Genomic DNA, 11,940 nt, shown 5'->3' with positions numbered 1-11,940 from the left:
GTTGCATCGAGCAATATCTCCAGTGTTTAGTTCACCAGTGGCCACGAAAATGGTGTTGCTACTTACCTTGGGTTGAGTATCGGTATAAGACAACACATCACATTTCACCAGGGATGACCCCTTTTCAAACATTGTATTAACTGTCAAAGAACCATCTCAACCCAAAAGTTTAAACTATTAAATGAGGTCCTAGGATATAATTTATATTATTCTCTAGTACACCCTCTTAAGTGAAAGTCCTTTGAACTTGAAACTTGCACAAGTTCACATTATCTTGTGCTTAATTTTTTTATCAAATAAATAGGAATGGTGAGATTCGATCTTGAGACCATTTGGTTATTAAGGCTTTGATACCATGTCAAAGAACCATTTCAACCCAAAAGCTTAAGCTATTAGATGAGGTTCTAGGATATGATTTATATTATTTTCTAATATGGATGACTACCACCCTCCATTCTAATGTACACTCAAGAACTATTTTCGGTACATGAAGTTGATCAACAACTCATGAGTTAAGATAAATTGCTATGGAAATTGAAGACCAACTTAGAGACATCAGTCAATAGAATGAAGCAGATGGCAGATAAAAAGCGAAGGGACATTTCGTTAAACACTAACTAATGGGTATTTTTGAAGTTGCACCCATACCACCCGCAAATAGTCTTCAAACAAGTCCATCAGAAACTACCTAGTCGATTTTATAGACCCTGCCATATTCTAGAGAAGATCGGAGTACTTGTTGGATACAAGTTACAGTTATCGGAAGGGGTGTGTACTCACCCGGTGTTCCACGTATCACTATTTAAACGATATCAAGACATAAGGGCATTGCTGAGATGAAACCAGTCGAGTTACCATCATTCATTGATGAAGGGGTATTCATTTTGGAGCATCAAAACTATTTTAGACTATCACCGGGTCAAGCAAGGAACCCATCTCGTTGAAGATAGCCTAGTGCATTGGAAGCACCTTTCAGTTGAGGAGGCAACATGGGAACCAACACAAAAGCTACGAGAGATATTTCCAAATATAGACCTTGTGGACAAAGATATTTCCAAATATGGACCTTGTGGACAAGGATGCATTTGATGAGGAGGTATTGTTAGGCCATGACTTTCTAAAAAGGGTTGTAAGCCAAATCCCAAATATTTAAGATGAGCTATAACGTGAAAAAATACTATTACATGCAAGATGCAATGTGAACAATGGACGGGGCACATGAATAATATAGAAATGGATTGGGTCGTGGCAATTGAGAGTTCTCGTGCAAAAGTGAAATGGGTCATCAGTAGTAGAGAGTTTGCATGTTTATTTTTGTTAGTTATGCTCTATTTTAACATGTATTTGAATTCTAGTTATTAGCTACTAGTTTTCCTTACATTTCAGCATTTTATACGTGGTTTTTGTTTATTTAAACACCCAAGAATTTATCAAAACAAAACAAGAAATAATTTATCCAAACTGTGCTACATTCTGACCCGAAGATAATATTCACTTGAGCACAAATCTATAATGGGCGTATCAAAATATGTCATATATCATGCAGCATTAAAAGGAGATAAAAGAGTTCATCTCGTGCAAAGGGAATATTCACTAGAAGAGAAGGACAACATCAGTCAATGTCTTATGTATGCATGTAGGAATATAGATCTCCTCACTTCATAAAGACATGGTAGCCATATTCATCAATGAATCATTAGTTACCTGCACAACTATCACAAATTAGAGAATTAGTTGGCTAAAGTCTTATAAGAACTTTGTTGCTCTAAATGATTAGTTTTTATCAATCAAGATTAAAGCAAAGACATGTACGATGCTATAAAGCACGAAACTCTGATTATCATCATATATATATGCTGCAAGTTCGTTTCTAGAGGATGATCAGAATATCATGGAAGAAGAGAAGAAGTTTTAGAAAAAAGGGAAAAAGAATGTGTCATGTGTTCTGCATTGGTTTTTCCCCTAACATACTAAAGGAGAATGAGAGAGAGTAGGAGGGAATACTGGATTCTCTTATATTTCTCTTATTCTACGTTAGCCCCTATCTTCTTAGGTTCCATTCGTGACAATGCCCCCTACATGATCACCACCTTGTCCTCAAGGTGAAACTCAGGAAATCTGAAGCAGAAATCATCAATATTTTCATAGGTGGCTTCTGTCAAGGGTAGGTCCTTCCATAAAACTAATAATTGAGTGATCACTGTATTTCTTCTTTTAATCATTCTTCTCTTAATGATCTGTAAAGGTTGTAACAAGGATCAATGTTGAGGATTGGGAAGATCGGAGTGAACTACATGATGGCCCACGTGTTTCTTCAGTTAAGAGACATGGAAGACGAGGTGAATAACAGTTGTAGCAGGTAATTGTAATTCATATGCTACGGTGCCAATTTTTTTAGTGACTATATAGGGACCATAGTATTTTGTTGATAGCTTGTGGGAAACTCTCTTGTGAACTAAGTGTTGTCTGTAGGGTTGTAGTCTGACATAGACTGAATCTCCCACTACAAAATTTCTTTCACTTCTTTTCTTGGCTTGTTGGGTCATCCGGTGTTGAGATTGTAGGAGATTACTTTTGATTTCCTTGAACATTTCCTTTCGTTGTGTGAGATAGTGATCCACAGCCTCTATTGGAGAGTCCTTGTGAGTGTAGGGAATGTGAATTGGAGGCACCATGCCCTAGAGTATCTTATAAGGCGTCTTCTTGGTTGAAGTGTGGTAGTTAGTATTGTGCCACCACTCGCAAGCACTCAACCATTTTCCCCATGAAGTTGGGGCAGTCCCTGTCATGCACCGTAGGTATCCTTCTATACACTTGTTAACCACTTCTGTTTGGCCATCCCATTGGGGATGATAGGCAGTAGAGTATTGCAGGTTGACGCCCTGGTGTTTGAACAATTCCTTCCAAAATTGACTGAGAAAAATGATGTCCTTGTCACTCACGATGGTGGCTGGCATTCCATGGAGTTTTTAGACATGCTCCATGAAGACTTTAACTACTGTAAGGGTAGAGTAGGGGTGGGAGAGAGCCATGAGGTGTGCGTATTTGCTGAATCGATCGACTACTACCAGGATGACTTCCTTCCTTTCTAATTTAGGTAGGCCTTCAATGAAGTCCATACCGATGTCAATGAAGAGGGCAATAAGGATGGGTAGAGGTTGTAAAAGTCCTAGAAGCTTTACATTCTCAGTCTTGTTTTGTTGGTATATGGAGCATTCACGGACATATTACCTTATTATTTTCTGCAGCTTACATCAATAAAACACCTACCCGAGTCTTCTTGTAGTGACAGTGGCTCCTGAATGCCCTCCAACTGCAGAGTCATGGTAAAAACTGATGAGCTTAGTTTGGAGTTGTGAGTCTCTACCCACAACTACCCTTCCTTTTCGAAGGAGTGTTATTGACCCATGTATAGGCAGGATGGGAGTTGGCATCTTTTCTCAATTCCTCAATGATATTCTATAAGTTTGGGTCAGCGGTCCAAGTTTGTCTGATTGCCTCCATAATGCTGGTGGAAATCGAGGATAGAGTTAAGGCACTCAATTCAGCACTTAAGATCCTAGAGAGGGCATTTGCTGCCAAGTTGTCTTTGCCCTTCCTGTACTCTATCTCATAATCAAAGCCTAAGAGTTTAGTTAACAAAACATGTTGTGCCTCATAAGTCACCTTGTGATCGAGTAGGAATTTGAGGCTTAAGTGATCTGTTCTGATTAAAAAGTGCATTCCCCTTAGGTAATGCTTCCATTTATTGACAGCATAGATGATAGGCAGTAGCTCACATTCATATGCTGATAGATTTAGCTATCGAGGTCCTAACACCTTGCTTATAAAAATGAGTGGATGTCCTTCTTGCATCAAAATCGTCCCTATTCCCACTCTTGATGCATCTATCTCCACGAAAAAAGTCTTATCGAAGTTAGGTAGTGCCAATACCGGGGGATTAGACATGACTCTTTTTAATTGATTGAAAGCCATAGTGGCTGAGTTTGTCCAGTTGAAGGAGCCTTTCTTCAACAGCTGAGTAAGGGGCCTGCGGAGTTCCCTATATCCCTTCATAAATTTTCTATAGTATTCGGTTAACCCCAAAAACCCCCTTAGTTATTTGATGTTAATAGGAATAGGCCAATTCATTATTGTTACTACCTTATTAGGGTCGATCGATGGCCACTCCTTTTTTGGTGATCATGTGGCCCAAATATTCCATCTGACTGCTACCAAATACACACTTCTCTTTCCTTGCAATTAGTTGGTTTGCACATAACAGTTTAAACACCATAGTAAGGTGATGCAAATGGTCTACCCTGTTCTTACTATAGATCAATTTATCATCAAAGAAAACTAGAATAAACTTCCTTAAATGTTGCCTAAAAAGATATCATTCATTAAACTTTGGAAAGTTGCTGGGGCATTAGAAAGGCTAAAGGGCATAACAAGGAATTCAAAATGGCCATTGTGAGTGCAAAATGTTGTTTTAAACACATCTTTAGGGTCCATTCGAATTTGGTGGTATCCAGCCCTTAAGTCAATTTTAGAGAAAATGGCTACTCCTTCCAATTCTTCTAATAATTCATTAATAATGGGGATAGGATACTTATCTTTCACAGTCAACCTGTTGAGAGCTCAAAACTCCACACAGAATCACCAAGTTTGGTCTTTTTTCTTGACTAGCACCACTGGAGAAGCAAAAAGACTATGACTTGGTTGAACAATTCCAGCATCTAGCATTTCGGCCACCATTTTCTCTAAGGTATCCTTCTGTAACCCTGAGTATTTGTATGGCCTTAGATTGACTGTCAAGTTTTCATCCTTCAGGGGTATCCTGTGGTCATATCCTCTGACAAGAGGTAGTCCCACTGGTTCTCTAAAAACATGGTGATATGTGTCCAACAATGTTTGTAATGAAAAATCTTCTGCATGCTGGGCAAGCCCGGTCCCTTTCCTGGGAGCTAAGTGTTTTGCCATCCATCTCCAGTACTTGTAGACTGCAAATGTTCACCTCTACCAATAGGGTTTTATTTGTGAATAGACCATTTAACTTTTCCAATCGAATGGACTAGGTGAGCTTAGGGTTGTCCCCCTTTAGAGTCACTTATTTGCCCTGCCATAAAAAAGTCATCCAATTGTTCTCGTAATTGGCTAGTACATTGCCTAGTAATTTCAACCATTATATGCCTAGGACCATATCGTAGTTTTGTAATGCCATTACAAAAACATCAGCCTGAAACTGGACGCCTTGCATTTTTCACTGCAGGTTCTTGCAGAGTTTAGCATAGGACATGATGCCACCATTGACCGCTTCTACTAACATGGTTTTGATGGGGGTCAGGAGACAATTCTGTTTGCTAGTGAGGTTGGTATTAAGGAAGTTGTGAGTGCTGTCGGAGTCAATCAAAATGAATATAGGGCATTTGTCCAGTTTGCCCCATACTTTGATGGTGTGACATCCTGTGATGCCCTGCAATGCATGTAATGACAAATGAGGGGTAAGGGTTTCATCATTCATGGTTTCAATGGTTTCCTCCTCCTCCGAGTCTTCCTCTTCATCTTCGATGATGCATAGTGAGTATAGTTTTTGATTTTTACACCTATGTCCTGGTACAAATTTCTCGTCACACCAAAAGCATAATCCCTTGGCTCTTTACTCGTCCATCTCCCTGGTTCTAATAGGTCTGGAAGGTCTGGGGTTAAGGTTAGCAGTAGTGTTGTTGAATGGTGTCTTGTTAGGTGTAGATAGTAAGGCAACTTGGGGAGATTTAAAAGCAGTGAAGGTGGAGCTGACAGTTGATTTATTGGAGATTATGGGGTATGCTGGTCTTGGGGTATGTTGGTAAGTGTTTGCCTAAGCTAGAAGCTTAGTGTAATGAGGGGTGTTTCTTCTATAGGTGAGGGTGTTATAATGGAATCTAGCTAGGTTTTATGCTTGTTTGAGAGATTTGGGTTCAAACATTTTCACCAAGTTTTTAATCTCAGTTTCTAATCCTTCCAATAAAAACACTAAGGCCTATTTTTCTGATGCCTGAGCTTTATTCCATTACATGTTGAACTCCTTGATGTAGCTTTCTAGATCACCAACTTGTTTATATTCGGTTAATTCCTCCAAATGGTCTTTTTTTCCTCCAAACCTACAGCACAGGGCTTCAACATAATCTGCCTAAGTTGTTTCTTATCCTTCCAAGTTTCTTACGAAGTTCTGGTGCTAGTACAATGCCAATCCATCTAGGTAGTATGATGCTAGCTTTAGTTTGTCTGGTTCAACTATTTCTTCAAGGTCGAAATATTGGTTGCATTTATACAACCATTGATGCACATCTTCGCCTTCAAAGGTAGGGAAGTTTATTTTGGGTTTGTGAAGCGTGTATGATCCTTGTGAACCATCTCCATTCCACCCCTGACTGCATGTTGTTGTAGGCGGTTGAGGAGCATGAGGCTGTTGGGAGGAACTGGTCTCTCCAGTGAGAGTTTACAAGGTATGTTTTATGGCAATCTACTAGGTAGCTATTTCTTTTATCATAGCTTTGTGACACGACTAAAAGATTGATGTTTTCTCCCAAGGGCAGGAGTGTCGAAGTAATAAATAACCTGGCAAGACCAGAGTCGAACCACAAGGAGGTTAATTGTACAAATTATAAACAACAATTATAAACAACAATAATAGTAACAATAATAATAATAACAACAACAACAATAATTATAGTAGTAGTAGTGGTGGTAATGGTAGTAGTAGTAGTATTAATAATAATAATAATAGTAGTAGTAGTAATAATAATAATAAAGAAGAAGTTGATGAGAACTTCAAGATGGAATCTTAATGTAAGGATTAAACAATGATAATAACAAATGTCAAGGTTAGAGGTTCCACTAATGGTATATCAAACAAGTATAGTATAAACTCTTATTATTTAATTGGAAACCACACACAAAGGAGGTTTCAATCAGATTATAAATTGTTAGCATGATCATATAGTTATCTTATTCGATTAATGCTAATACTTGTAAATCTCGTCAAGCATTCATGATTATAACTTATGTTAACAATAAATCAAGTTCCTTTCATAGCTCAGGTGTCGGTTATACCATACAGTATGGGTTATGAGAGTGCCAAGTATTTGTTGTACCAAGTGTTATACAACATAAATCAAGATTAGTCATTTAACAAGTAAAGTATTAAAGAGTGAACAAGAAAACAAATACAAAACATGTTAGTATCAAATATTAAAGTTCATATTAAGTTTACATTGTACTTATTCTTACATCATTAGTATAACCTTTTCACCTTGACATAATAAACTTAGCTAAATATAATGAAAGAAAGAAAAATAAATAAACAAAATAAGAATATAAGTAAGATAAAAGTTAATTAAGTAAAGGAAAGGAAAGGAAAGGTATAAACTTGATATTAATGAAAGTAAAGCATAAACATTACAAAAAATACAAAAAGAGAAAGCAAGAGCATGATCTTGATCTGGAAACCAAGATGCCTAAATGCATGGCAAATGCCTCCTTTTATATGCCTAAATGCATGGTAAATGCCTCCTTTTATAGTCAAAATTGGGAACTATTGATTTGATGACTAATTGATGAGTGGGTGACTAACTCTTGACTTGGTGACAATCTTTATCTTCTCTTGTCTGCCGAAAACGTCATTGATAACATCAACATTAGAGCCACTTGAAAACATGAAAGTTGTAGGAAATTATCTCAGCTTTCTTGTGTAAAAACTTCAGGTCATTTGGACTTCTAAAACTCCAGATATGAGCCAAACACTGAATAGTGCTCGGGCTAGAAGACAGATTCAGACTTATTTATTATTGCTACAATTTGGACTTGAAAATGACATTTTTAGATCTTGGGCTCCATATGAAAGTTGTAGGCCTATGTCTTACCTTTTCATCCATATAAAGTAGACCTAAATCTGAGATCTACAACTCCAGATATGACCAAATTACCGAACAATATTCCGGTTTGGATTGCACCGGCATCTATTTTCTACATCTCTTTGTCCTTTCAATTTCAATTCTTAAATTCATCAATCAATCCTTTCATTTATGTGATAGGCTATATTTAAAATAAACATTTACCACAAATTAAAGGTATCTTATATTATTAGATATATTATTATAAAATATGCTTTAGTTAAGGAGTTATTGATACTTCAAGTGCAATATGATGACATAAAACCTTGATAAAAAATACAGTTTTAAGTACTAATCACTTTGAGTTGGCCAAGATCATCCAACTGTGTATTCAACTTAATTTCTATCCCATTGATTCTTTGGTTAGCAGCTTCGAAGGAATGGTCACACCTTCTCACATCTTGGGACCTGGTCTCTAGAGGCATTTTATGGAGGTCCAAAGATGAAGCTTTGATACTGCAAGTTCGTTTATAGAGGATGATCAGAATATCATGGAAGAAAAGAATAAGTGTTAGAACAAGGGAAGAAGAATGTGTTATGCATTTTGCATGGGTTTTTCCCCTTAACACACTGAAGGAGAATGAGAGAGAGTAGGAGAGAATACTGGATTCTATTATATTTCTCTTCTTCTGTATTAGCCCCCATCTTCTTAGGTTTCATTCGTGACAATATACACTGGTCAAGTTTTGTTTTGTTTTTTTCCAAAGATGTTCATGCCTAAAACAGACAGAAAATAAACAAAAAGGGCATTGAACCTGAAGAGCATTATCCAGTTATCTAAGCCACATCTTAAGCAATTAAATGATGTAAATCAACTGCATAAACTGAACCAAAACAAGATTGTTTAGATGTTTTGCATCTCTGAAACCAGTACCAAATTTATAGAGAAAATATTTCAACCCACATCCACGATCACCAAACTAGTTATGATATAGCTAATGAAGCATTAAGATTCAGGAAACAAGGTGAGCTTGACTTGGTCAAGGCTTCTGCAGATGACTAAATGAAGCGCCGACAGTGGTAATGGTGATTCTTAATTGCATAAAGTTGCAAATTTGGATAACAAAGTTAATCATCTTTGCTTGATTTGAGCAGCTAAATTTGCTTGTTGATTATGATATTCCATATTCCGTATATTTGCTAGTCGCTACTGTTGAACTGAGTTGACTAGGTACATATAATTCCTCTCGAGTGACCAAAATTAGAGGACTTGCAGACTTAGCAGCCATGGGAATCCGTTTGATTCAAACATGTTGAATTTGGTATTCATAGCTTTCAAATAAAGGATCAGTTTTAGTATGATATGGATAAAAATATATATATTCCAACAGAAGAAATTGAATAATAAGACATCAGTAGGCATGCTAACGTGAAGACTTGTGAATTTGAATTCTGGAGTTACAACAGAAAATCAGGGAGACAATCATACTTCTTTCTCATTACCATGGGCAACCCCCTTTCAACAAGTTGATCAACATCCCTTCCATACTTACCAGGGTACTACCCATCAGAGCAGAGCCAAGTGCAAATGCAAACAATCAAGGGGAAAAACACTCATTATCGACCAGTCCAACTTCTCCACCAGGATGGAGTAGATCCTCCTGGGGGAGGAGGCGTAAGAATATCCAGCATGGTCTCCTTCTCCTTAGGGGTCAATGGAGCACCTCTAATTAAGTCCAGAGCCATGATGTGAACATTAGTATTTTGCCTGTGTTTCTTGTACGCCCAAAATCCTCCAGCAACACCTGCAACTAGAAGCTGCCCAAAACCTCATATTATAAGAATGGACTTAAGAAGAAAGCTTCTGTTACTAAATGATGGTACTTTCAGGCTCTTTAACTGACCGGTGAAAGCCACAAGGCTGCAGTCTGCATATCAAATTTTGGAGCATAAAGTACTGTCTCCCCAAAATCATCCTCGAGCTTTTTGTAGATATCTTTGTCACTTTTCCCAGCCTGAATCTCATCACGGATCAACTACATCACAAATATTATCAGCATGTCAGTTTTGAATGGTATCAGACAGCAAAGACAATTAGAGAAGCACTAAGATGGGATCAGTATCAATGAAAAGAATGACCAGACTTCTAGTCTGGTAAACGAAATTGCAAAAAGCAGAAAATTAACCAAATATCATGCTAGGAGGTAGCAATGATGATTCAAGTTGAGACTTATGAGTCTAAACAAAAAATCATTCACTAAATTGCCATTGTTTGATAATTCTAGTTTGGAAAAAAGTTCTCATCAAAGGAGTATTTGAAAACATGCTAAATTTACTACAGACAGCCACGATTCCACAGTTTCTCTGCCAATAGTGAGCGTCCTATGCAGCTATCAACAAAGGTTTGTTTCACTATATAACAAACATTAGAATCTCTTGAAGCCTAAGCTCTTAACTGCACACTAGCTATGATTTATTTTAATAAGTTAAAATCTGATAAAGGCAGCAATCAAAACTTTACAAGCTTCTGAAGATAAAACGTTGACATCACTCCACATGGTGTAGAAATGATAGACTCAAAGCTTAATTGAAGGTCCAATGAAGTGTCATTAAATCATGGAACATGACAACAGGGTTTGGATCGTTGAACAAGGACAATAACAAGCATTGCCATGGGCAATCTGAAATGGTGATACGAGGATTGATTAAAAGAATGAAAAAAAAAAAAAAAACAAAACATGGCAATAAATCAAAATCATTTAAAAAAACCATCTAAGATGTTTCAAAATGTGGCTTGGACTCAAACCGGGCAGTCAATAAATACTCATATTAGATAATTATAAAAATCATAACTTGGACCTCAGATGGTTTCTGACATGATATCAAAATCTCAATTCTATTTGACACCCATTCCACAGTTGAAATTAGAACAAAACATAGAAAATAGAAAATAAAAATGTAAAAGCAGCATTAAGATAATCATATTCTATTCGGAACATCTACAAGATATAACATGATAATATTTATACCTTCCTAAGGAGAATGGCGATATCTGCCTGAGAATCTTCAATGGACTGACTCCCGCATTCAGTGCACCTAACATTGTGGCTAATATTCCTTGCTCGAGCATCCACTACCTGGGCCTTCTTCAACTCCTCGTCTTGTTCGTTTCCCATAATAGGTAAATATCTTCCAACTTGAAAGTAACTAACAAATATCAAAAACCCAAGATTTTAGAATACTTGATTTTGTCCATTTCTCAGTGAGGCATTTTATCAAACACATAGTAAGCACCTCGAGACCCAGAAAATCAAGAAGACAAGCTAGAAATACAATTCAAGAAAACCGTAGTGGGAACACACAATAAACTATCGATTGGTTGAAATGAGGAGAGGTCCTCCAATAGCTAAATTCCAAATGGAGAGGGGAGTAGAATAAATAGAGAGAATCAAAGAACGCATACCTGAGACGCACAGAGAACAGTGGATTAGAGAATATAAAGATGTTGGCTATTTAGAATTAACAGGCTTGATGGGGTTATGTTTCTCAAAGTGTTTGGATGCTTTATGTTTTTGAAATGTCAAAAACAATCTTTAATTAAATCAAACTAATATCAAAATGAATTAAGAGCTTTTAGCTATCTTGTTTATCCATTAAAACAACATTTTTAAACTGATTTTTTTTTCTGAACTATTTATAAGCCATTAAATTTACAAATAAAAATAAACATATTTTAACTTTTCTTTAAGAGATGATTTATTTAAAAAAAAAATATCAAGGGGAAGTCATTCATCTATTCATCTATAGATATAAAAAAAAGATAGTTTTTTATATAAAAAAAAACTTATTTAAATTTTATAAATTTCAGATTACTAAAAATTTATGTAGTTATTAATATTAAAATTTATAAAATTAATTAAAATACACATAATCTAGTTAAAACAACAAAATAAATTTAAAAAAAAAACTAGTTACATTCTATTATTTATATTTATTATTATAACCATATTTGTTTATAATTTTAGTTGTTATTGTTATTATTATTATTATTTTGTTATAATAATAATAATAATAATAATAATAATAA

General features: G+C 36.2%; 1 protein-coding gene across 2 annotated transcripts; it reads right to left on the bottom strand.

Annotated features, from left to right (window-relative positions):
• Nucleotides 1-9,151: 9,151 nt before the first annotated feature.
• On the bottom strand, nt 9,152-11,531 carry CCMH (cytochrome c biogenesis protein family). Of its 2 annotated transcripts, none has more exons than XM_011015201.1 (4): nt 11,317-11,531; nt 10,883-11,060; nt 9,758-9,889; nt 9,152-9,671 (listed from the first exon to the last, which is right to left on the bottom strand). In XM_011015201.1, exons 2-4 carry the CDS (start codon nt 11,027-11,029, stop codon nt 9,471-9,473), a joined length of 480 nt encoding a protein of 159 aa, XP_011013503.1. In that variant the 5' UTR covers nt 11,030-11,060; nt 11,317-11,531; the 3' UTR covers nt 9,152-9,470. The 2 variants fall into 2 exon arrangements, with proteins under 2 accessions (XP_011013503.1, XP_011013504.1); XM_011015202.1 differs by having other exon boundaries at nt 10,883-11,066; nt 11,325-11,531.
• Nucleotides 11,532-11,940: the final 409 nt, after the last annotated feature.

Source organism: Populus euphratica, unplaced genomic scaffold, assembly GCF_000495115.2.
Source record: "Populus euphratica unplaced genomic scaffold, PopEup_1.0 scaffold1389.1, whole genome shotgun sequence".
In the NCBI taxonomy this organism is placed as follows: Eukaryota; Viridiplantae; Streptophyta; class Magnoliopsida; order Malpighiales; family Salicaceae; genus Populus; species Populus euphratica.
This window is presented reverse-complemented; position numbering and strand designations above follow the sequence as displayed.